The sequence below is a fragment of the Crocodylus siamensis genome, chromosome 3 (genome assembly GCF_052110815.1).
Source record: "Crocodylus siamensis isolate JL-2025a chromosome 3, ASM5211081v1, whole genome shotgun sequence".
NCBI classification, from domain to species: Eukaryota; Metazoa; Chordata; order Crocodylia; family Crocodylidae; genus Crocodylus; species Crocodylus siamensis.
In genome coordinates, this window is record NC_143397.1 from 201,402,275 (window position 1) to 201,430,041 (window position 27,767).

The 27,767-nt window shown below is 41.5% G+C and overlaps 1 protein-coding gene across 1 annotated transcript in view; it reads right to left on the reverse strand.

Annotated features, from left to right (window-relative positions):
* The window catches only part of TRPA1 (transient receptor potential cation channel subfamily A member 1), a 67,084-nt gene extending 53,207 nt beyond the window's left edge, over positions 1-13,877 (reverse strand). Inside the window, exons 1-6 of the mRNA XM_090037339.1 lie at positions 13,758-13,877; positions 7,604-7,766; positions 5,044-5,219; positions 3,899-4,006; positions 2,904-3,012; positions 2,435-2,580 (exon numbers count right to left, since the gene is read on the reverse strand). Coding sequence (XP_089893465.1) covers positions 2,435-2,580; positions 2,904-3,012; positions 3,899-4,006; positions 5,044-5,219; positions 7,604-7,766; positions 13,758-13,877 — 822 coding nt within the window. The remainder of the gene's footprint in view (positions 1-2,434; positions 2,581-2,903; positions 3,013-3,898; positions 4,007-5,043; positions 5,220-7,603; positions 7,767-13,757) is intronic.
* Between the last annotated feature and the right edge of the window lie 13,890 nt (positions 13,878-27,767).

Genomic DNA, 27,767 nt, shown 5'->3' on the forward strand with positions numbered 1-27,767 from the left:
TCCTGGGAAGTCTCTTTGAGTTGAACTGAAAGTCTTTCACAATTCTATAACCAGGCTTAAAATGTTCACTTTCCTACCTTCTTAGGAAAGAACAATTGTTCATGGGTAATATTAATGTCATCCCAAGATCATGGCAATTTAGATACAATTCCAAAAAACAAATGTGTTCAGGATACAGAGGAATGGTCAAAAGAAAAAAATATCTTATTCTTTCAACGGAATAAATCCTATTAATGTTTACTGACATGAATACATTTTACTCATTCAGGTAATATTACTCATTTCAATCTATATTCAGAAATATGTATTTGTTAGAAAGATGAATCAAGGCACCATTGTTGTCATGGACAAAACAGCACACATACATACAACACAGAATTTTACAAACTCTTGACAGAGGACCCCATGGCACTATACCAGAAAGAATTAAGTGACCTCTTAATAACTCTGCCCCTAGAAACACAGAAGAAAATTAATGCTTGTCTCCCAGGGACCCAAGCCACCCAAGACCCACAAACTTAGGATGCCTCATTGTCTCTGGCACTGGCATTGTCTCAGCAGAGGAAGTTTCTGGCCTTGTTGATGCTTTCTTATTCCCATATACCACTGGAGCTGCCAGCTATTGGAAAGACACTCAGGTGCACATCCACCTCCTGAAAGTGCTGGTGCATCCTCTGACAAGTCACACTCCCCGCTTAGGTGATGGGCAGGGGAACAAGCGGGAGTGCCAGTGCGCCCCTGTGAGCACCGGACAGGGAGTGGGGGCACCAGATGAAGTGCCACGGCCACTTCTAGGAGTGCCACAGCTGCCTCCCAGTCAGTGTGATTGGCCGTGGAGGGGACCTTCCCCCACCTCAGTTGGCAATATTAGCCAGGAAGGAATCTCCCCTGGTCACTGGCAGGGCATGTGCCCCCCTGATTAAGATGGTAACAGTTGCGGATGTTAGCGCATGTCACATCTTTGTACACCAACAACCCCTATGTGGACAGATTATAAGCCATAAAAATCATTATCCCCGATGAAGGCGCTGTTTTTGTTTCTATTGCATACTCCTGCTTTGTCCTCATACATAACTATTTCATATTTGGAGATTACCTATACCTACAAAAATGGCACTGCCACAGGTACATGTATGGTCCCTCAATATGCCAATATGTTTCTGACAGACCTAAAAGTCCATTCCTCCACAGCTGCCCTCTCATCTTCCTCATATACCTAAGGTACATTGATGGCATCCTCATCATATGGACACATGGGAAGGAATCTCTAGGGAAATTTCACCAGAACTTTAACAACTTCCACCCCTCCATAAAACTAATTCTGGAATACTCTGCCCAGCAAATTAATTGCCTAGGCACCACTGAGAAGGTTTGAGTAGCCATATCACCACCACATTGTATCAGAAACTGACAAACTGCCACAGCTGCTTTCATCCTAAGCGTACTACCAGATCCATCATCTATAGCCAAGTGCTACGTTGCAACTGTATCTATTTAGATCCCACCAACTCAGATGCACATCTTAAGGATCTGAAGCAGGGATTATAGCCTGATAATATAAAACAATCCCAAAACTATCCATAAACAAAAACAAATCAATAAAGCGAGACTCAGATGCTTATCTTGCTGGGATCCTATGACCCCAGCTGACTTCCTGCCCTTTGGGCAGGGGGCTGGACTCGATCTCCCGAGGTCCCTTCCAGCCCTAATGTCTATGAAAAGCCTACAGTCTGAGCTTCTCTCTGCTTAAGACAATAATACAGACCCATATTTAGCTATAGAAACAGCAAACTAAGGAGAGGAGACACAGCCTGGGCCAACTCAGCCCTGTGGATGAGGAAAGGGGGTATGGCCTGGCCCTGTTGGGGGAAAATGAATGTAGCCCAGTCCCAACCTGGAAAAGAGGACGTGGCCCAGCCTCACAGGGGCTCAGCTTGGCTCCAACTGAGCATGCAGGGCATGAGGATGGATATACTAATGGCCACCACTCCCCCAGCTCCAAAATTTCCCAACCTATCAGAAGCCTCACAATTTAGATGTGGTGGCTCCATGGACCACAGGTTGAGCAACTCTGGACCATATCGCAAATAGTAATTTCATTTGCACCATACACCTGCCAGCTGCTTAAATTCAACACCAGTGCAAGGAAAAACATAACTGCAACTTTAGCCACGCCCCTGGATAGTATTTAATTTTCTGCTTGTGCAGCCATACCACCCAATTGTTGTTGATGTAATAGTCTCATTTGCAGCTCTTGTCCTCTGGGAAAACTTTTCTGTATTTCCCTACTTTGGATTTTCTGCCAATTTAATTTGACAAAATCTGTTCACTAAGTTGCCTCTTCTTCTACTACTGCAATAACCTTTATTGTCAAAATACAGTTTGTATGAGATTAAAACACTATATAAAAATTTTCTTACAACTAAAATTGTACCTGTTTTAGATCAATTTGTGCTCCAACTTCAATGCACATTTTAATCATTTCCAAGTCTCCACTTTGAACTGCCAGATGAAGGGGACTGCACTTTCCATTATTGGTAAAATTGATGTGAGTTTTAGCAGAATAGCCTAACTCTTCACCTAAGAGAACAGGCAAAATGCACTTTTTAATATAAATACATAAGCAAGAAATTAACCCCCCCACCCCCATCCCCTACAAATGGATAGTGATATTTACTCCCTCGGTACCACTGTGTAACTTCTCAAGGAGCTCTCTGCATACACCGAAGGAGGCAAATTACAACCCATTCCCGCAGGAGTTACTTTGCCCATAGGAACAGCCTCAGTGAACTTGTAGAAAGTTAATCATACATACTGTATAAGTGTTTGCAGGACCAAGGCCAGCTTTGAGAGGTATGTGCTGAATGGTATTATAAAACTGAAAGAGATTTGAGCATATTTACCTTTCTTTAAAAGTATTTCCATACATGTTTTTGCACCTGAAAATGCAGCTGCATGGATAGACATACATCCAGTTTTGTTTGGTTTACATATCTTTCCCCCATTTTCAATCTGCAAAAGTGTTCATAAATAGTATCATAATATGCAGGAAATTATGACCACCAATAAATATTTTGTTCATGACTAATTGTTGCATTTGACTTCCTCCATTCTTACATATATACATACTGATAATTGAATTTGAAAGCAGGTATACATGTGTATATATGTGTTCTCTGTCTGCCAGCTATACAGGCATATTTTTATATGTTCTTAAAAGATGTAATTTTAATAGCAATCCTGGGGAGGGGGGGAAATCACTTAAAACTATGTACCTCACATAAACTCATAGCAAAGTAAGAAAGTTTCATGCACACAAAACTGCTCAACGCTGACATGATGTCCACTCATAATCCCTTAAAACAGCATGCTTGATTTTTCCCATTTACTTTACAGCATTCAGAAAGATCATATTTATTTTGACATACGTCACAAAAGAACTACATATAATGAATCCCATATTTTTTAAGAACTGAGGCATTTTTTCATAATGTACTGAAGGATTTAGTTTACATGTTGTTTTCCTAGAACTCCTGCAGATCCAAGTAAGTAAAAAGCATACCAAAGGAAAGTAAAACACTTAAGAGGTAGATGAAAAATATTTTTTTTTCAGAGAGATGGTAAAAATGTCTTCTTCAGCTTAGTCACCACTTTTGCCAAAGGGTGCACATTTACTTAATGACTGTATGACAACATAAGGTGCACACTCATTTTTATCTAAGAACCCTGCAAAGTCAGTGGGAATCCTCTCATGCTGACATGAAGGAACTTTCAGGATCAAGATGTTAATTGGCATTTGTGCTTCTTACAGGAAAATAAAGACGACAAAAAAAACCACACAGTACATTTTACTTACACAAGCAGAGGCAGTTAGGAGACACTAGATAATTATACATACCAAAAGTGTCAGGGCTTCAGGATTATTTTTATAACACGCTACAATTATAGGTGTATTCCCAGCTTCTCCTTCTAAATTAACATCTGTACTGCTGTGCTGAACCAATATCTAGATATTTAAAAAAATAAAGTGTTGATTATCATGCATTTAGAGCATTGTTGCTGCTGCCATTTCTGTCCTTGACAATTTTAATGAAATGCCGCTAATAAAATTTAGCTTCCAAATAAAAAAACTTTTGCATAAAAATGTCAACTAAGTTTACTCAGTGGAACACAAAAAAGAAATTACACTCTCAGCATAAATGTCACTGGAGAATTCTGTGGATAAACCCAGCTTCTGAAAGTAGATTAATCCTTTTTGGGGAGTCAGAGGCTGACCATCTTAGCTATTGTGTAAACACTTCAAGGTCTGTGTTTTTATCAGAGATAAGTCACCTGTATATGCATACTTATGCACTTGAGAGTTATGCATGAAGCTAGTTAAATTGTGCACACAAGTAATTGTTCAGCCGTTAATAAATATATGCATGGATTTTGTAAAGGGAAGGGGGACTGTAGGATCAGCAACCAGAGCTGCAGGGGTGGCTGCATTTCTCCTCTCTCTGCTCAGTGGCACGTTCCCTCTACTGCCATTCCCTTCTTCCCTTGTCTCAATTGCCACTATCCCTTTCTGTACCAGGAGCAGGAGAAGCTCCAGAGCCACTCCTGTCCCACTTCAGCTAGGCTGCACAGGGAGCTGGGCTCAGCTGAAGATAGTGGTGGTGGTGGGTGGCAAGTCCCCCTTCCTAAGCCTGTTTCTGGGCTGACAGAGGACACCTAGGGGGACCCAGTAGGAAGGAGAAACCCATCCACTGCCACCACTGTCACTGTCCCTGGCTGAGCCAGGCTTCCGATGCAACCCAGATGGAGAGGGGCATGAGTGGCTCTTGAGCTGCCCCTGCCCCTGGGTCAACCAGGGGCAGTGGAGACAGGAGAAGGCAAGTGGGGAGGGGAGGATTAGAGGAGAGAAGACATGCCACTGAGTTTCTTACCTGATTCAGGGACTTAAAAATGGTCCCTGGCTGCTGCTCCTGTATGACCACACCACTGCAGCCACTTGGAATCTTTCCTTGAATGCATATATATTTACTTGGACTGTAATCTTACCTTAACTATTTCATTTTGAAGGGACTGCACAGACATATGTAGAGGAGCCATCATATTGGAGTTCAGGATGTTTGGGTTAGCTCCTTTGCTAAGAAGTAATTTAACACTCTCAATCTGGTTTTTCTTTGTAGCCCAGTGCAGTGGGGTATTTCCAGCAGAGTCTGTTGCATTTAGTACTAAATTAAAGAACAGAAAAAAAAGTTAATACTACAATAATCATAGAGCTAGTAAATGTTCAGATGGATTTAACTGAAAACTGATTTTCGTGTGAAGTGTCACATTTTCATTGGAAGTTTAGTTCTGCAACACTGGATTAGTTTAACTCCATCATCAGTTGTTACAGACTCCTTCCTGCTGCTGCCTCTAAGCTGCCCTCCACAAAATAAACTGGTGCATTTGATTATTATGCTAAATCCAGGAAGGATGAAAGGAAGAAAGGACCGTATTAAAAATATCAACATGCTGCTGTGAAGAGAGCAAGCGCAATATGTTTAGGATATACCAATGACCCTTTTATTATTGACATCTGAACATGAAGGCTGTAACCTATAAAAGCATTTTTCCTTTCTGAATGAGGTGGTCTAAAAGGTACCACTCTGCCCTGTTTTCTGCAATACTTAATATGAAATGGTAACAGAATTAGGAAGACAGATTAAATGAGTTGCTTTCTGTCCTATTCTTTTTCTCCCTTTCTATCCTTTCCCCACTCTGTTCTTCCATGCTTTGTTAATGTGTTGTTGATAAACAGTTCAGAGGAAGGAAATGCATGGTAAAAATTCTTGTAGGAGGTAAATAAAATACCATCCTTTACTAATATGCAAAGCAAAGGACAAATCTCCAGCTGGTGTAAATTAGCACAACCCCACTGAACTACTGAACTAATTCATATCAGTGACCCTGGTCCTGGACTGGTGGAGGAGGATTGGGTGTTGGCAACTTTGTAGTAGCATATGAAATTCAAAATATGAAAGTCAAACTTCAACACAAATTATCAGAATTGAAACAATAACCAGACTGGTATGCTGAAAGTATTAACAAACCAAAAAGTTTTAAGATATAATCAAACTTGCAAGTCAGGGACTGACTTCATCTTATCATTTGTACAGTCAACCCCACATCTACAACTGGAGTTCCTCGGTGCTTCCACAAAGCAAATAATAAAGTTAATAATACCTTTATCTATGTTTTTTCTTTTCCTAAGGCCTACATCTTTTCTATAAATAAGATCTCCTACAGACTAAGTTCTCCAAAGCCCAATGTTGGGCAAATGCTTACTCCTCTGCAATATGACATCATTACGCATTAAAAAGTAGGTGTGTAAAAAGGGACTTCAGGAAGTCATATAGTCTAACTCCCCTGCTCCAGGCATGATCATTCCTTACCATGAGAAAGTTCTTTCTAATATCCAACCTAAAATTCCCTGACTGTACACGAGTCAAACTGCACCTCATCTGTTGCAGCTACAAAGAAAAGTCTCTCTCAATCTTACAATCACCCTTCAGGTAGTTGAAGACTGTTACCAAATCTTTCCTTGATCTTATGTTCATCAGACTAAATAATCCCTTTTCTTTCAGCCTTTCCTCATAAACCATATTTCCTAGACCTCTAATCATGTTCATTGCTGTCACTGGACACTTTCTTATATGTCCACAGTTTTGTTTGAGTGAAGGGCCAAAAACTGGACAAAATAAATAATAAAAAACCTACAAACTTAAATTGCCATTATGTGCCTTAGCTATTGGCTCATGAAGTCTGTATTCATCAATGTAAGTGATTTGGAATGGACAAGGTATGTGTATTTGTGTTTTGCATAGCGCCAAGTATATTTTGCCCCTGGATATTAGATATGTCTTTTGTTTTGATGTATGCTGAAAGAGTAGCAAGCATATTAAATGGATCTGTTCATGAAACTCACCTGATAATTTTATCTGCTTAAAGTAATTTTTAACAATGAGAAATTTTTCAAATCTATATTTGGAATGTTTTCATGTGGAAAGATCCAGATCAGTGAATAGTAAAAATTAAGCACTGAAACATTAAAATGATTTATTCAGGAGTCTAGTACTGAAAATGAATATTCTAATAATACCAAGAAGTGTGGAAATAGATTATTGCATTGTCCATCTGCATCATAATCATGATGTATAGTCTCTCTCACATTTGAACACCTGAATTAAAAATGAATCACAAACACAGTAAACTTAATAAAAAAACATGCATTTCTCAATAGGTGCTGATTTGGTGTCTCCATACTTACTAGAAGGGCCAAAATGGCATTTCCTCATAAAAAGGGGTGTTAGAATACCAATGATCCAAATCATAACTGATATACAGGAAGAGATGTGACAGGCATTTTCAATTTTATATGCTTTAGACCTGTATCATTAAAGTTCATTTTCAGGGACATTAACATGTAGTAAAATTATCAAAACAGTGTTAATAATATCATGTTTTAACGGTAGAAATAGCAGTAACAACTCCAAGCTCCACTCTAAGTAATACTTCTTATTTCAGGAACTAGTATTTCAAAGTTATAGAAAATAATTCCATCAACAGTTACCTTCATATGAAGAATCATCTATTATCATCTGCATCAATTCAATTTGACCTCTTTCTGCTGCATAATGCAATGGAGTGGCATGTAATTGATCCACTTTGCTAAGTCCAGAACGATTCTTCTTAATGAAACTCCGTAATCTGCAAGTACTTCCATCTGAAATCACCTTATTTTGGATACAAATATTATAATGTTCTATTTTTAGTAGACTGTTTTATTAACTTCATATGCTAAAAGTATATTTCCCCTGTATCCTATCAGTATCAAAAGCAATAGGCCAAGAGTAAGAAAAATGTAAAGAAAGTAAAGAAAAACAAACCCAAAAAGCAACCCACAAACACCTCTCCCTACCTTAAAAGCAATTCTGCAAAACTAACAATTCTTTTACAACTACTGAACAAAAACATATTATCACCTAATGCAAATATTTAAGCATATGTATCACTTTATTCATATAAGTAGTTCCATTGGCTTTCATGAGCTTATTCAAGTGAATAAAGTTACATACATACTTAAGCATTTACAGGACTGGTACTAAATTCAGTTCTGCCACCTGCTACTGGAGTGCTGACATAACACAGAGGATAATAGGGCTGGAAAGCTATTACTTAATAGGAAAATAGAAGCTCAGATGTCAATATATCATCTAGAAGGAATCTGACTGTGCACACACACACACAAATTTCATATTTAAAAATCTAGGTAAGACTTGACCCTACAGAGTCAAAAGGAATTGGGAGCAGAAAAGGTCAGGAACCAGAAGCTGGGGTCTAAACTGGATCCAGTGGTCCGTGCTTCCCAGTCAGGAATCAAGGACTGGGATGAATCATCTCCCAGAGCTACAGAAAACAGTCCTTGGGCCTTTATAAGGTCAGACCAGATAGCAAGCTATTTGAACAGCAAATTGCCTTGTTCTTCCTCTGGCCTGTTTGGAATTTTTTAAGCTTACTGTGCTCTGAACCTCTGGCTTGAACACACACCTGTTCCTGTCTTGGACCTCCTGCTTTGAATCAACTGTGTGGAACCCTTGGCTTGCAAACCTGGACTATAACTGACACCCAGGTTTGACCATACTGATGAATTCCTGCCCTAGTACAATCCACTTGGACTGACTGCTTATATCCTGATTCATCATCCTTACAGTTGGGAGCTAGCAGTTTAGGAAGCTGGGATCTGGGCTGTAATCTGGAGCAAGGAGTCAGGAACCAGCAGATCTGGAAGCAAGAATGTGACCTGCAATCAGAAGTCACCAAGGAGCCAGTACACAGGAACTAGGAAGCAGGAGGTAGGAACAAGGAACTCAGACCTAGAAAGGCATCTATCCTTATGAGTAGCTTCCTGGGTACTGAAATGGCTGCTGTTAATCAGCAGACAGTCACACCCCTGCAGGTAACAGTGACTCATTAGGACAGCAAGGCCCAACCCAGTTGGCCAGCTGGGGCCTAATTAGTCTGCCTACTGCATCCACATCTGACAGGTTTGAGATCATTTTTCCTGAGTATATGTATGACAGTGAAGCTTCTGATTCCATATTATTTTTAAATAACACAAAATATAACAATTTACCCACATTAATAGTTTATATAGACCTAAACAGCATCTTGTTATTGCTATTGGTATTTCGTATACGTTTTTATGTACTATTTTAATCATTATAATGGACGAATAGATTTTTAGCAATTTGAATTGGATTCTTCCCTTATTTATACTGATGTGACTCTAAAGAAATTCCATTTATTCCACTAAAGTAATGTTAAAGTACATGAGTTTTTAGGTTCAGGGAAATTACATGTGCCAGTGAAAAGTACAAAGAAAAGCTGACAATATTTCAGTTCTGAATCATCTGAATATTTTCATTCCAAGCATCTTTCTCCCATTGTTCTAAGTGTTCATGTGGTTTCTAGCACCATACACTTTAGTTCACCCAGGTATTCATATATGTAATATGTCTTAATGAAGGACTATATTTTGCACCTTCACCTCTTTGTCTTTCCTATTAAGCTGAATGTCATTATGATTGCTTGTAAAAGAATTAAGATTGAAATTACAACCCCTTGGAAAAACTGCAATTTCACCTTAGATCTTTTCTTTTTGGTTTGCAACAGTTTCTTGTTTCACTTTGGTTATAATCCTGGTAACCACTATTGCATCTGACACTCAAAATGCCAGTTACAGCTATTCAGATGCACTATTACGGAAAAAAATGCTTTGTTTGGCTGCTATATTTATCAGATTTCTTTTTCTTTCTTTTTCTAACTGACTTTCCTGGCTTGCAAGTATTAAGAACAAAATGCAAACAAACAGCCTTTGATTTGATTATAACCAAACAGCAACATAGTTTGACTTTTTGAGTTTCAAGGCTATAGACAGCCACTGTAACACACATGAACAGATGCATATACTTCGCATGTTCTCTATAAACAAAGTGCCAGACCATTAGTACATCTCTAGCTTTCTCCTGTTCATGTTTATAGCTAAGGCTATCATTTTTAACCATCAAGCAGGAATATTCTTAAGTTCATATCTGCACATAAAATTCTTTTCAGCCCTAGTCAATATGTAAATACAAGCTATTGTTTTCAGAATCATCAAGAGCTTTACATAGTTAGTGTTTTTCTATATGAAAAACATAATCATGAATATGTTTGATGAAATAGGCAATTATTCAAGAACCTTACAGGAAAAAGCACTTGTTCAGATATATCCTTTTTGTTCCTAAACTGTATTAATAGTTTTTCAAACCAGTAAAAGGCATCAAACCTTTTTTTTTGTTTTATCTTGATGGCCTATACAGTTGCAAACATGTCTTGCAAAAATAGGGCAGGAAGAAATCACTTCAGCTATGTTCTCAATATCTTTACTTCAATTAAGAGAAAAGAAATTTAACCACTTTCAGGAAAGTTCCTTGCCTGTTGTGCATGAGTGATTTACTGACTCTACCACAATGATTTGGATAACGAATGCTATATAGTAGTGGTGCTCAACCTATAATCTATACAGGCTCTGACCATGTCATCCAGCCCACAGAGCTCCTCAGGGGTCTGAAATTTGGCAGCAGAGAAGCAATGGCAGCATTAATTAATGCAGCTCCCCCACCACCAGATTTCCAGACCTGTGGAGAGTGCTGGGGGGGGCAGATGACACAGTCCTGCATGCTGAGTCACATCAGCATGTGGGGCTACTCCATGGCTGGATCCAGGGCACAGAGCCAAGCCAGGATGCCAGCTTGCACCTGTGGACCACCTGCACTGGATCAGGCGTGAAGATGGACCATGTGAGATTGGGCCCATGGACCAACACCTACACCACTCCTCCAGCCCATGGATCTCAATAGGTTGAGGACCACTGCTACATACAACTGGAATGTCAAGCTTTTTTGATAGATATTCTAGATTTCACCTCCCCATATTCATGATGAGACAGTAGAGGGACATAGCAAGACAGATATACTCCTGGAACAGTGGCTGAGCATAGGGCAGTGCTGGCTTCAGCCAGGGAATGTGCAGTCAGCCACTGCTGCACAGTGGCTATTTTTGTGTCCCCCCACCAACTGTTTTGTGTGTCCCCTTGTTGCCCCCCCCAGGCACTATTTACTGTGCTGAGCTTTCACAAATGTTTAGAATTTAAGACCTGAAGAGTCTCTTAGATTAGTGGTTCTCAACCTTTTTTGTACCAGGACCCATTTGTAAACACTAATGGCCAGTTCCTACCTAGTGACCCTCTCACTCTTGACTCTGTTTCCCCTGTCCCCAAGCCCCAGCCACACAGTGTGTGGGGCTGAGGTTAGGTCTGTGGGCTGGGGGAGGGGGGTGGCATGGGGAACCCCAAGCAGGTCCTGGCAGGCAGGAACTCTGCCAGTCTGCAAGAGAAAAGTCATAGTTTCTCATGTTTTTCTCCTTTAAAGGAGAGTCCATTTTTTAAGTTTGTTCACGACCCTTTCATATATCCTTGCAACCCACTTTTGGGTCATGACCCACAGGTTGAGAAACACTATGTTAGATCATCGTAATCTGACCTGTACATCAGAGCCCATTAAATATCTCAGGTACCAAAAATGGAACCCAAATCTTTTAATGTGACTAAAGTATAGTTAGTATCCAGCTAAATGATATGTTCCAAAAAAGCATCTAAGTCTTGACCTGAAAACATCAAAAGAAAGAAAAATCATCATGTTCTTTGATGACTTGTTCTAATAGCTAAAAATGTGTGCCTCACTTTTCACATGAATTTATCTTTCTCAGCTTCCACCCATGGATCTTTTTATGCCTAGATTAAAGAGCCCATCAGCATTTGGTATTTTCATCCTGTGAATGTACCTGTATACTGTGATCAAGTCACCTCCACATCTTTGCGATAAACTCTTTGTGATAGAGCTAAGTCTCTCAATGTAAAGCATGTTTGCCTTCTATTTAGGATCAAGCATAGGTGAACCCTCCTTCATCCACAAAAGGTAGCTGGATTTTCTTTGCATTATGCGAGGGGAGGAAAGTACCTTGAACTTGTTTCCTATGCACTGCAGAGTTGTGCTCCATGAGAGATCCCTGTGCCTCAGTAAACAGACATAATATAGGTCAAACCTGGAATGGTATGGAGACAGTGTGATGCAATTGTACGGCTCCTTAAATCATTCCAGTTGACCCAAAAGCTATGGGAGGTACTGCAACACTAAGACTTCAGGGGAGATCTCATAGAACTAATGTTGTGCAGTCCTGAGTATGAGAAATATTTCCAACCCTGGGGCTCTCATGCTTTTTCTCTATTCATGGACTAATTGCTTTGGCTGAACATAGCAATGAGGATTTTTACTTTTTATGCTTCCTTATTAAATATGGCTACCAATAAAACATGTTCTGGTAGCAGCACTTTGATGGGTACCTCTTATCAGCAATTCATCAGAAGTTGCTGGGTCCTGTGATGAAGAACTAGATCTGTTACTACCATTACAAAAAACAAATCAGAGCAAAACCTACTAAAGGCACCCTTTGGACATATTTTTGCCAAACCTTAAACTGTAACAAACTGCACACCCTTAACCACTTCCACTCCATATGAAAGAGTGCTTTCTGCCTCTTATACTTCTGTCACTTTTAGAAAGTGTAATAAAAAAATAAAGTTCTGGGACTGAAAAATAAAGTCTGGCTCCTTTGCTGATAATGTGTCCCAAACTTGTCTGAGACCTACAGTTGCAAAATGCTCACACTGAGGTTAAAGGCAGCTTGCTGTTGGCTTCATAAGGAAACCCTTCTCACCCCTTCCCCATGCTCACCAACTCCCCTGACAGTACATGAGAAGACATTTACCATCCCTGCTCCTGTGTGTCATGACACCTGGATGCTAGTGAGGCACCAGGAGGAAAGGGTCCTAAGGTTTCCAATTCTCTTCCTGGTCCCTAGCCCACTTGCAAGCATGTACAACCATGAGCCCCACTTGTGCAGTCCCATGCAGTGGTAACTATTCCTGTGGATCAGCCTCTGAGAAGCGAGCTACAGTTCATGAATGCTTGTGCTATATAGGTAAGTATATAGCCTGAAGTTGAGCAGAAGGCAGGGTAGATTTGCACCTTATGGAGTAACCAAAGTAGGTAGGTAGGTAAGTAGATAGATAGATAGATAGATAGATAATCTATTTTAGCTATTAGATTTGAACCTTATCCACTAACCAAAGTAGATAATCTAGGTAAAGTATTAACTAGATAAAGTAGATATAGTCTCTATCTTTACCTGTTAGATTTGTACCTTCTAGACTAACCGAAGTAAGTAGATAGACAGACAGACAGACAGATGATAGGTAGATATCCAAAGTATGTAGATGGACAGACAGGTGATAGATAGTTATCCAAAGTACATAAATAGATGGATGACAGACAGACAGACAGACAGATGGATAGCTGTCTATGTCAGCTGTTAGATTTGCACCTTCTAGACTAACCAAAGCAGACAGACAGACACATATCCGAAGCAGACAGACAGGTCGCTAGCTCAACCGATGGACTACTGCTGCTGCAGTTAGTCTAGAAGGTGCCAATCCCCGCTGCCGTCTTGTGGACTTCAGCCTAACCCGGCTCGCTGCCTCTACCTGTCCTGGCTGTGCCCGCCGATGCCGGGTGTGCCCCCGCCCGCAGCGGGCAGCCCCGAGTGCCCCCCGCGCCCGCGCTTACCTTGAAGACGTCCTGTGAGGCGACCGAGGCGGCGTCCGCTTCGCACACGACGCCGTGGTAGGTGTCCCGAGCCGCCGCCTTGTCCCCGCCCTGGAAGAGCTTCAGCAAGGAGCGCCTCATGGTCCCCGCCGCTCCGGCCCCGGCCCCGCGTCGCGCCGCCTCCAGGCACCTGAGAGACGATCAGAGCAGGCGCTGAGCCCGGCGGGAAGAGCCCGCGGCGGCCGCGGGAGGCGGAGGATCGCTCCGCCGGGCACCGGCTCTGGAAACACCCCCTGCGGGCTGGGCCGGACCGCCCACACGCCTCTTACTGGCAAAGGGCAGGCAGGGAAGGTGCTGGGCTCAGGGAGACGGGTCTAACCGGGAGGGCTGCTCTCCAGTCAGAGAAATCTAAAAGAAATCTGGCAGGGAAAGCCATAACGATCATTTAAAATCTGTGAGGCAGGCCCGTTTCGTAGGAGCCAGGGCTGCGATTCTCAACCGGGGACCCTCCCAAGGGTGCCGCCAGGTTAGTGCTGCCCCATGCGTGACCCAGAGATGTCCAGTGGGGAGCCACATCCTTAAAACCATGCTGACCACTGTCAGCTCTCATCTTCCTGAGCTCCTTGGCAGAAGAATTGCTCTGTTATTTCTCTAGTCAAAAAAAAAATGCAGGAAAGCTAGCAGCTGGCATATCCTGAGGGATGGCACAAGGCTATCAAGCCAGGCACCTTGGCTGCATTTATATGTGCATTACTGCGCTTTTCCCAATGCACATTAAATTTAGTACCCCCACTGTGAGGTACTAAATAAATGCCCATAAGGATGCCCTAATGTGCAGTACTGAAAGCGCACATTTTTAAAGTGATGGTTAATAAATGGAGCAGGGGGCTGGACTTGCTGATCTTCGAGGTCCCTGCCAGCCCTAACATCTATAAAATATGTAGTAGCCTATTTTATTGTGCATTAGTGTAATTGCACTTTTTAATGTTATGCTTTAATACACAGTAATATTTAATGCGCAGTAATATTAAAGCACATGTGTAGATGTGCCCCTTGCTTTTCAAAGGGTTGATAATCACTTCTAGAAGTTCGCAAAACCCTTCGTAGTTGTCTCTGAGGGGGTTTTTTCTCTCTCAGAAATTTGTTTTGGGTAAAACCAAAACAGCTTGTAGTGCCTCAAAGAGGATCATGCCCCAGCAAAGATGTCATCAAATTTAGAGTTTGCAACTTGCTATTTTCTACAGGTGAAGAGAAATTTTCTCACTGAGAGGAGTGGGAAGTCCCCTCCTCCCCCCTCAACCCAATATGACATTCCACCCACTGGGGAAAAAATGTGTATTAGCAGTCACAAAAAAATACAAATGCAAACATTTCCCCCAAAATTTTTAACTGATTTTGTGAGGGATTAGTTTTAACAATCATTGATTTCACTATGATTGCGCAGCTGTAAATGAAATAACCTAAAAGATTTTAAGTTGATAGCGTGCTATTCTATTCCTTGAGTTCTTTAAAGTTTCCAGCATATCACTAACTACTAGACATCCATAGGATTTTGTATCATGTGCTCAGGGCAATAGCACATTAAAAATTTTGAGTGCAGTTATTTGAAATTAAAAATAAGCAAATGGAAGACTGAAGGCAATACTGCAACCTTGATGTTGAGAAATCAAGCTCCCAGATCAGGATATTCTGCTACAATGTGTTCGTGTCATAGAGCACAACTACTCAACTTGTGATGCTAAGTCCAGTATAATAATACCAGAAGGGAAACAATTCTGTCTTCACAAAACCTGGACCAGCACCTAGCATATATATCTTTGTCTCTCTTTCTGCACTACTGGACTGGGCTCAACCTCATCAGTTCTTAAAAAGTTATGCCAGCCTTTGGGCTTCTTGATTTCACATAGTTACTGTGGGTTATACCAGAAACTGAGGACTGGCCATGAAGATAAGAATCAGTTTAAGAAAATAATAACAAAGGTAATGAGACTTTCCAGCACAGTACCTTAACCAGCCTGCCACAGATTAGCCATTATCCAGGTCTTTCTCTGGCATTCTTTTTGAAGCTCAGTCACTTCCTCTTGCATTTAATAATCATTAGATGGAAAACGGTAGAAGTCTCTGCTCTACTCAACACGTCTACACAAGATGCTATGGTGTAGCAGCAACAAGCTACTGTGCTGTATCTTGTTGCTACCATGCCATAGGTGATGCATAGGGGAGGCATGGAGTGGTACATGCCCCCCCTGAGATTGGCTGCCACTGAAGCTGTCACCAGCTTCTGGGGGCAGTTGCCACTTGCCACCTACCCCCATCCCTTGCTGCTAATGCAGCCACTAGAGTCTGCGAGCAGTCACTGCTCACCGCCGACATCACCACCAATATCTGTGGGCAGTCTCTGCTCGCTGACACCAATGCCAGCATCTGCGGGCGGTCCCCGCTCACTGCTCATTGCCATGGTGCCCCCCCAGTTGTTCATGTATTATTGTAGCAGAAGTGGTGTGGGCACTGACCATGATGTGACATGATGCTACTGAACAGCAGTAACGAGCTACTGCTCAGTAGCTCGTTACTACTGTGCAATAGAATCAAAAAAGTACCATGCAGCAATGGTACTGAGTATTAGTGCCAGTTACTGCAGTCATTTAGTACTTGCATAAGTGCAACTGCGCAGGCCACTGTTCAAGTAGATGCAGCCACTGATATCTAAGGCCCAGGCTAAAACCCAGGGTGGCAGCAGCTATCTCACTGAACCACACACCCTCTGGCAAGCTGTCTTTCTCCTGGCCCCACATCCCTTACTCTAATGGCTAACACTAGGGACCAACTTCAAGAAGGAGCATGGAGAGGGCCCTGGATAGAACGAAACCTATGGAATGATGGTTCAAATGTTGTGCTGAAAAGTCAGAGAGATACAAGTTCATTCTCCATGCAAAGGGGGAACTAGACTGGGGGGCTTTTGTTCCCTGGGCAAGTGCCCTAATCACTCAGCTATTAGGGTTAAAGCAGTCTTCCCCTTCCCCTCCTCCCATCGTGCCCTTCTAACACATATTAATCATGGGCTCTGGCCAGCTACATTCTCATGACTTACACACACTTATGCCTCCAAAATGGGCTTGGTTGAGCATGCTCGCTCAGCCTATGTGCATGTGCTTACATGGCCACAAATGCAGGGATAATACAATCTCACAACCTGTGTTAAAATTATGATTTGGAGTGTTAGCAGAACGTGCACGTATTATCTGCAGTGTCAATGTGAAGACTTGTGCTATGTCTCCCCACTTCCCTCCCCGGGTATGTACTGGACTCAGATGTTCCAAGAAACTAATGACCAAGTGGGGCTATACCATTGGTTCAACTACCTGTGACTGTTCAACCTCAGACTATGCAACACCTACTGCTATGCCTGCTGCTCAAAGGCACATGTAAAATGAAAGATCTTGCAAAGTACAATAAATGAGAACAGGCATGTGTAACAAAATGGTCAAATGTCGTGTAGAGACACAAGAAGAAGATGACAACCTGTGTATATGCACCACTACTTACTTGAGTAGAGAATGGCCTTTTTGGTGCAAAAATGAAAACAGAATTTCACCCATTACTCTGTTTTTCTGAAACAATACCTTAGAACCGAAAATACACCCCTGGTCTTCCTCAGTTTTGAAGTGTTTTGTATTCCTGAATGAGGACTGAAACTGTTTCTTTTGCTCAAGGAGATTAGATAGTGTACATTTCCATGATAATCAGTTCATTTAGAAATGTTTTTCTGAAGTGCATTTTAAGGCATAAGAGTACAACATTTCTAATGGGGTATGTAAGAAAAGTAGTTTTTTTTTCATTTTTACATGGCTTTAAATGGCTGAATCAAATTTATTTAAATTTCCAAAGAGAAAAACTCACAATATCTTTTTTAGAAATTTTTTTAGAAAAAAATACTGATTGGCTAGTAACAGGGATTAGAGTGCAAATGTGATCAAAATTGCAGATATGTTGACCGCATATCATTGAAATCATCCAAGTTTCAAAATATCCACTCAAAAATATTACATTTGCAATACATATAATGCTGCTATTTACGCTATTCACAAAAGTATGAAGTTAAAGGAAGCAAACTGAGTTACCATGGTTTTACCATGGCAGGGGGTCGGACTAGATGATCTGCTCAGGTCCCTTCCGACCCTACAAACTATGAAACTATGAAACATGGTTAAGACAGAACAAAATTTTAGTACTGTAAAGTGTTTTAAAGGGTTTGGATTTAATCATGCCAAGAATAGAAATGAAATGAGTTATGGAGACACATATATAGGTCATTCAGATTTCAGTGAGTATAAATAATTATAAAACTATAATAGTAATAGGAAATATAATGTTGTATTCTGCATTCAGTTCATTTATTGTATTCCAACTGATATCACTGAAAACTATGTACAAATCAAGGACAGTGTACCATCCATAGTCATCTAATAATTTGCCCAGATGCACAGCTGTAAACTGATAAGACAAAAAATAGTTCAGTAATGGTGTCACCAAACTGACAAGCAAAGCATAGAAAAATGTTTACAGAAAGGCTATGGAAAATGGGCATGGTAACTGGACTTTTTTAAATAAGAAAGAGAGAACCCACATTCACTAGACAGTATCTACAGATATTTTGCTAGAATGTGAGAGACCCTGGTTCAAGAACCTACTTTGACAGTGCTCACCTCTCACAATCTCTCACTGATTCATCACAAAAAATAAAGTCTGTTTTTGAAATCTCAAAAATATTTGCAGTACATAAAAATAGTTCCCACACAGCTCTCACCTGGTAAGCTAAGCTGATGGAAGTTCAGGGTATATTTTTCTATAAAGGACCACTGAAGGAGCAGAAAGTGTCATTAAAAAAAGATGACATAAAAAATGTACCCCTCCTAGTTCTTCCTTTAACAACTGTCACTGCTGCTGGACCAGTTCATTTTTCCACTGACTGCCATCTTTCCATCCCTAATCTGGCTTTGGCAGTGGGACTTTGTGCTTTACATTACTCTCACTCTTTGTGAGAAATTTTAACTTAATAATTATCCTTGTAAATACAGTATACAAAATTAAATGTTTACTTTATGATGGAAGAATGTAGCAATGAAATTGTCTATATTTAACTAATACTTGTTAAGACCATATCTATCATTACTTTTTACATACAGTTACCATTCACTTCAAGTAGAATGGAACACTGTCAAACTATGAACTCAGCATAATGGAACACCACTACCAATCCAATGGTTCAATCAATTTTTTTTATTATACTTCCAGTTTACATTACTCTCATTTTGGAGCCTTACAGTGATATGCAGAAGAAACAGTGAAATATGAAAAATAATATGAATATAAACATTTTTAGATCCCAAGAGGAGTCAAATGGAATCATAAATATACTGACCACAGCTTCACATTTCTACATAATGACTTGACCTTAAGGAACTCATTCAAATAAGCAGTCAAAATGTAATACTTCTTATAACTGTTTTCCCTGGAGTAAATTAAAAACACATTTTTACCACTTTCTTTCAAATATGCGCTTACTAATGGTAGAAACATGGATCCATTAGTACAAGCAAAACTCACAGAAGGTAACCTTAGAGCATATTTTCATTGAAAATGTGACTGTTTAATACTTAGATTGCATATAGAGCAAATACATAAGGTCCCAGTTTTGCTCCAGGCTCCAAATAAAGTCAAGTTTTACCTGCATAGGAGTTGCCCTAAGCAGCTTTGCCCCAATAAATGGAAAGGTTAAACTATAGCTATTACTCAGAAGTTGATCCCTATTAGAAGCAATGTCAAAAAGGAATTGTGTAAAACGCTGATAGGTAGGACACCATTGTTTAGAATTGTGCATTATTGATTTACTTCAGTAAGTCAAAATTAATCTCTGGTGTAACTTTAAAGATACTGATGCAGTTAACAGAGATGAATTTGCTCTAACAATCTAAACATGTTACAAAACTGTGGTCATACAGAAGTTCATAATAAGCACTTCTCATAACAATACTCATAACTAGGCCTGTGTGAAGTGGCTAGTATTTGCTTCGGATTTGGATTCCACCTAGTCAGGGTACAGTGATTCGATTGGGTGATTCAAATCACTGTCCTGAATCGATTCAGCTGAATCTGATTCAGAGATTTGGCCACTGTTGAATCGACTGAATCTCTGAATCAAACAGGCCGCATCCCCTGCCTGCAATCCCAGCCCCATTAATGTCTGCCCCGCCTGGCCTCAGCATCCCAGTACTTAAAAAAAAAGCCTCACACTCACTGGCTCCTGCCAGGTGGGGGGGCAATCCCTGCTATCCCCCACTCCTGCGCTGCACAGGGGGGCTCTGCCACAAGCCCCCAGAGGCCCCAAAAGCCACTGCAGGATCTGGTGAGTGCAGGGCTTTTTTTTTTTTTAAAGCACCAGGATGCTGGGGCTGGGTGGAGCAGCCATTGATGGGGCTGGGAGAGCAGGTAGGAGTTGGGCAAGGGGCGCTCAGGAGGTCTGGGGGAGCAGGCAGGGGATGGAGCCTGGAGGGGGTCCCCACATGGTCCTCTCCCCCCCAGCTTTCCCCCCTGCCTCCTATTTACCGGCACAGAGTCTGGGTTCAGTTCCCTAAGGCGGCAAGCGGGGACTGCCCAAATCCCTTCCAAATCTTTTCTGAATTGATTCAGAGCCTTCAGATCAATTAGGACCTTTTTATTGGTCTCCCAATTCAATTCAGATTCAGCTGCTGAATCAGGCTGAATCTCCTCCAAATCAAATCAGCAACTGAAGTTTTGTACAGCCCTACTCATAACCTATGGCCACCTATAAGTTTACAAACCCCTCCATGACTGTTTCAGCTGGACATAAGGAAGAACTTCTTTACTATCGGAGCCCCCAAGCTTTGGAATAGGTTATTGCCAGAGGTGGGTCAATCACCTACTCTGAATGCCTTCAAAAGACATCTGGATGTTTATCTTGCTGGGATCCTATGATCCCTGCTGACTTCCTGCCCGTGGGGCAGGGGGCTGGACTTGATGATCTTCCGAGGTCCCTTCCAGCCCTAGTGTCTATGAGTCTATGAAATCTATGAAATATAAAGAACAGTAACATTATCTTTGTATGCCAATAATCCAGTTTCCTTTAATGTGATGTTAAATTAAGGAGTATTCACATTGAATATAGGACTCCACATAATAAGAATATCCCTAATTAGGAAGCAAATTGAAGCCTGACAAATAATAGCATGGAAAACATGTATTCTGCTTAATGGGTATGCCTTTCTGTAATGGAGAGAAGCTTAACCCATATGTTTATTCCTTTGGCAAAAGCTTTCAGAGATAGATCCACAAAGGGACTAAGTGGGGGTTTATATGCCTTAGGTGTACAGCAACTAGAATGGAATCCATAACCCCGCATCAGGTGCCTAAGATCCCTATACCAGGTAAAGGGGAAGTTAAATGCCGGAGAATGGGATTCACAGTAACCAGTGTGCTTTATGAACCACGTCAGCTAGCAAAAAGGGAATGCATCCTGCCTCTTTCAGCAGCTCAGATACCTATGGGCACGTCTACATGAGACACTTAACTGCTTAATAGCACAGTTTACTGCACAGTAAGCATGTGTGCCTACATGTGCACATGCTTACTACACAGTGACCCTTGCTAATCACAAATAAATTTGCTACCTGCAAATGCAAGTAACAAATTTACTTTCAATTAGTAATGGTGCAGTAGTGCTCCTTTAGATGCTTGACCAGGATCAAATCTGCTCCCAGTCTGCCATCCACCAGAGGGTGGGAGATTTCTCCCTGCCCCTGCTGCCAGAGTAGGCTCTGCCACTGGAGCCCAGGTAAAGACTATGTCCTTCTCTCCCAGTGCTGGTTCCACAACCGTATCCACGACTTTTATCTCCCCAGCTTGTTCCCCAGCCTGTTCCCCATCCAGCTTCATGCTCATAGAGCTGAGTAGGGAACAGGCCCCCCAGCCTCCACCCCACATGCAGGACAGAGGCTGGAAGCTGTCCTGGTTAGGAGCTAGGAAATTTCTTTGGCATTGTCCTGGTCACCTGTCCCGAGTGACAGAGACACAGGGCTTGGAAAGAGCTGCAGGGATGAGTTAGGTCCCAGCCCCCTGCCCCAATCTCCTGGTGGGGTAGCTAGTTGGTGCCATTCTAGAGCACACATAGATCTAAGGGGTAGCAGTGTGGGTTGGGCATTCCCAGAGTATCCTTACCATCACATTTCCAGGACTGGTACATGCAGTTGGGAGTAGGTGGGTAGGACCATGCTCTTCAGTGACAACTAGAACGCACAGGGATGTACCCTTAGTCAGATCAAATCAGGATTCATAGCTTGGAGATCTTGCTTGAAATTAGGTTCCTAAGTCACCTGAGGTGGTGGTCACATTTTTATTCTAAAATATAGCAGAGGGGAAAATACAGTAGTTTAGCAGATATAGCAATCATCTGGGATGATGTCAGAGACAGAGACCTCTTGGGTTTTATGTCCTTCTCACTCTGAGGGAATTCACACCATTTCTTGCCTCTAAGAACACATCCCCCTTATAGGCTGCTCCAGAGGTGGATCCAGGGGGTGGTGAAGTAGAGCAGTTGCACCTCTCCTTTGATTCTTGTTCCACCCAAACTTTAAAACGAAACTGCGTAGGAGAGCCAGTGGCATTTCTACGCAGGCAACAATCATACAGTCAATTGACTTCATGGCTCATGATCATCTCTCTGATTGTTGTTAATCTCTCTCCACTCCACAAGTGCTAATAACCCTCTATACTTTCTAATGGTCTTGATGTTCCACTATTCCAACTATCCTTTCTTTTTCAATTTTGCTTTCTGTTAGCCACTCCTGGCAATATACCCTTTCTATTTCAGAGCCCTGCAGACTGTTTTTAGCTGTAGCTAAAAACCTTAATTCAAGTGTGTCGTAATATTAACTCAGATGTATAGATGACTGACAGGCCAAGAATTTCCCTTCATTTCAATAGTTTACATGTCAATCTGGATGGGATGCATTGTCAAAACAAGCTGGTGCTACTGCACAGTAGCATCCTCACAGGTATTTTTTCTGAAGCTCCTGTGCAGTAGATCATTGTTACTGTACACTGTATCATGTTGAGTATCACAACATGGTTAGTGGCCCCAACACTACTGTGCATTAGCAATAAACTACTGTACAGTAGCTCATTGCTACTGCCCAGTAGTGTCTTGCGTAGACACAGCCACAGTGAAGTATGAGAGATATTATATTAAAATACTCAAGAAGGCTAGATTTTGTTTTATCAATCTGATCTGATGTGTATTTAACTATAATGACTATAGGAGTCATGACAATATATTTTGACTAATTTTGGCCTAGTTTGTTACATTTTTTCAAGCTTAATGTATAAAATAGCAAATCACTGCACATTCTAATAGTTATATTTGTTTTTGTTTTGATCTTAAACCTAATAATTTAGTGCTAGCCCACTAGCATATTAGGACAACACCTAGTTTCTCTTTAACAGGAGAAAAATGTGTTGTGTTACATGTGATGATGTGCCACGCTGTCTGCACTCCCCTTTTATAAAATCCTACATCTGGACTGGTCTATTCTAGTATCTCTCTTCATAGATGTTGGGTCTGTGCCATTGTACAGAAAAGAATGTGGGGGTCATTGAGCAAGAAGGAGCGATTATGACTCCAGCATAGTCACCAAAGTAGACACCTGGGAAAGGAGAAACCAAGGTTTTGGTCCTTGCTCCCAAGATGCTTTCTGTAGTTTATATTAAATTGTCATTGGGTAAAAAATGCAAACTAGTAAAGACCAGAAATTAGGACTTCACCTTCTCAGTTGAGTAGGTAGCTAACAATTAAGCTACAGTCATGCTGTCCCTTATTTTGTCCCAGATATCCTGAATTCTTTGCCTTTGGTGTGATAGGAAGGACATTCTTCTAGGAGGTCAGATGTAGGGGTTTGAAGCTTCTTAGGTCCAAGAGAGTCTAGAGTTCAGGTTTACCCAATTCCTAGGTGAGTGCTGTATATAATTGACTCTTTTATAAAAGGTGTGTCTCATCGCTCTATTCTTTCCATATTTTTGAAAGAAAGTATCCATGACCACTGTGTTTTGTGTAGAGCTCACTCCTGCCGGGTGTGTTATGTGCTTTCTAAGCATACACATTGGAGAAGCCCCTCAAGAACTCAGTACAGAATGTTTTGTTTGCGAATCCCTGTCACTCAGGCTTGTGAGATAGCTGTTAAGCAATGCTGACAAGATTGTAGCAGTTCTGGGAATGTGCAAAGGCACAATTCTAGGCATGTTAGTAAACATTAATGGTGAAAACGTAAGTGCTTCTAGGGTTTTGAGGATTGTGCTCTTGGACATAAATATGTAGTTTTCCATGTAAATCCCATTTTTTACACAACTCCTTTGGGTGCATGCAGACTTTTGTTTTCTATGGTCTGTGAAACTGTATTAAACAATATTGAATGTATACTTCCTATTTCTGTTACTATCTTGATCTTTCCACATCAGCTCCACATTCTAGACTACTATTGCTGTCCATACAGATAGCATCTCATCCCAATTTTACATAGATCTCTTCTATAGTCTAAGTGCCCACTGAAATTTTACAGATAACAGCCTTACTACTGCAATGGAATTTTCCATTAATCAGGAATTCTGTTTACTCAGGCCCAAAAGATCATCTATTAAGCAGATCCTACTCTGTCTACCACTATGTTTAGCTGAAAGAGGTTTCTAAGCAAGAAGAAACCTTTTCCTCCAAGAGTGTATATATATAAAACAGGTAGAAGAATTCAGCATATTTATTAATAGCAGACTAAGTTATATTTTGTTTAGATACAATAATCTTTCATAAGTCAAGAACAAATAGTGGAGCTAAGCCATCATATAGGTCATAGTAGGACCTTAAAGCTACTTAATGATGATATAATATAGCATTTGCTGACCCATCAGAGTTTGGGTAAGAGATGAAGCTCAAGCCAGATCATTGAGTAAAAAAATTTAGCTTTCATACATTCATAGATGTTAGGAGAAACCTCAGTAGGTCACTGAGTCCGACCCCCTGCCCTGGGCAGGAAAGAGCACTGGGGGCAGATGACCCCAGCTAGGTGCTCATCACCTTGAAATCGTTGCTCTTTACCCTTGAACTACAGTTCTTGCTGAGATAAGAAATTGGGGGGCTGTGGTGTAGACACCCACACAGTCAAATGGGTCGCCAACTGGCTGGAGGGCCGCACCCAGAGGGTGGTAGTGGATGGGTCCTTCTCAACCTGGAAGGACATGGGCGGTGGGGTTCCGCAGGGCTCGGTCCTCGGGCCCGCACTGTTCAACATCTTCATCAGTGATTTGGACGAGGGGGTAAAAAGCACCCTGTTCAAATTTGCTGATGACACTAAGATGTGGGGGGGGACGTGGGCACACTGGAAGGATGCAACAGGCTACAATCAGACCTAGACAGGTTACAAGGGTGGGCGGATGAGAATAGGATGGGTTTCAACACAGACAAGTGCAAGGTGATGCACCTCGGGAGGAACAACCGGCACCATACCTACAGGTTAGGGAACGCCCCTCTTGTCAGCACAGAGGCGGAGAAGGATCTTGGGGTCATCACTGACTCCAAGATGAATATGGGCTGGCAGTGTGGGGAGGCAGTTAGGAAGCCCAACCGCACCTTGTCATGCATCCACAGATGCATCTCGAGCAGGTCCAAAGAGGTGATTCTCCCCCTCTATGCGACACTGGTCAGGCTGCAGTTGGAGTACTGCGTCCAGTTCTGGGTGCCACACTTCAAGAGGGATGTCGACAACATGGAGAGGGTCCAGAGGAGGGTCACTCGTATGATCAGGGGACAGCAGGGCAGGCCCTATGAGGAGAGGCTATGGGACCTGAACCTGTTCATCCTCCACAAGAGAAGGCTGAGGGGGGATCTTGTGGCCTGTTATAAACTAGTCAGGGGGGATCAGCAGGCATTGGTGGAGTCACTGTTCCCCCGAGCACCGCCAGGAGTGACCAGGAATAACGGTCACAAGCTGGCAGAGGGTAGGTTTAGGTTAGATATCAGGAGGCACTACTTCACGGTCAGGGTGGCTAGGGTCTGGAACCAGCTTCGAAGAGAGGTGGTGCAGGCTCCTACCCTGGGGGTGTTTAAGAGGAGGTTAGAAGAACATCTTGCTGGGGTCGTTTGACCCCAGTATTCTTTCCTGCAGGGGGTCAGACTAGATGATCTGCTCAGGTCACTTCTGACCCTAGAAACTATGAAACTATGAAACTATAAGTACTCTTTAACACTTGGTTTTTAAACCTAAGTAAAAAGTGCTTGTCCCTAACAGGCTGGATTTCCATTAGAGGCTTTAAAACCTCCAGACATAAGAGAATGTAAGATTAATTTCTTTCAAATATTGTTAAAATTATTATTTCTTTAGGTGTGTATGCATTTCATCATTTGTAATCAATTTCTCGATATGCCTTATCAGTACTATTGCAACATTCATATCGGGTTTGTATTTCATCATTACATTTGCCATTGAAGTCTATTTCAATTTATTTACTTCAGTATTTATTTTGGTGGGTGTTGCCCCAGGATACCAGAGACCCCCAAGAATTGCCAAAGCCCCTCATCCAAGCCTTTAACTTCTTTTTTTCATTCTAGCCTCCAACCTGGCCAGGAGCTTTTGCATACAGCAAATAGGCACACAATGGATAACTGATACTAGGATTCCCAGAGCCAAGACCACCGCAAGGGGGTGTAAGGCCACATTGAGGATGTGGGTTGCAGTGGGTGACTCACCGAACAGTGTTTTTTTACCAGTGGTGATGAGTGGTATCTGTTATGTCTTGTAGGACTGAAACAACAGTTTCCTTTCATTTTTACATGACAACAGAGATTTTGTTAGCTGTATCCTGAACCTTTTTGACCTTCTGTAGCAGAGTCAGATCTTGTAAGACTGAATACTTTTGGGGGACTAAACACATTCTTGGGAATTTTACCCTATTTATATAATGGACAGTGTTTTCCTTGTCATTTTAAATGGTACCAGTGCCCCTCTGTTCTGCAAAATGATGGAGAAATGCTGAGAGTTAGGCCCTCTCCACGGAAAAAGCATGTCTGGTTCCTACTGGGGATTTCATCATTTCACTTTTTTGTTCTGGGTGCCTGCCTTGGTTCCCAGAATGTCTCTGGGGATCAACAATCACTAGCTAAGGATCTCTCCCAATAATTCAAAATATTCTTTATGAGAAGAAATGAGATTATGGCATATAATGTCAGAAGCTGGAGTAACTAAGACTCATTCTTCAGCACACTGATATTTATTCTGCTATTAATTGAACTGTTGAAAGTTCACACAAATTGAAAGTTAAAGCTGAATGTTAGTTATTGAAAATACACCATCAACTCTAAGACAATTGTCTTTGAATCTTTCTACTTTGTGGGCAATCTGGTGTACTTCCTATAAACACAAATTACGGAACTGTCTTCTAAAAGTTATTGCACTTGGACTTAGGAATTAAAATAGTGATATGCACATGAAATACATTTAGACAGGTGCGTGCAAATCTTGCAGTAAGAGCCACTCATTTTCAAGTGTTCATATAAAAACAGCTTTTGTAGTAAGACAGTGAGAAGCAAAAAGAAATAGTAACTAGAAATAGAAAAGTTACAACTTGGTATTTCATTTGAAAACTGAGTGCTATATCATAGTATTGTATCAAATTGTACAACTGGAGATTTTGACTTAAAAAGGGAGCATAATGACATGCTTTTGCAGAGGAGAAACCATTAATGCTGCTAATGTAGTGCATAGTGCCTGTGCTCTGAAAGCACTTTTGTTATTTAAACAGAGGTCTCAAAATTATCCATCCACAAAAACGGCCCAGAGGGAATGTCTCATGTACTATATAGCCCCATCCTTTTGGTACCACTTTCATGAACAAGGAGTATTAGGAAACCACTGGCATGTGTCATTCATTCATTACAGTCTTTTCTACAAGTATATTTAGTATCAGTGCTGTAAC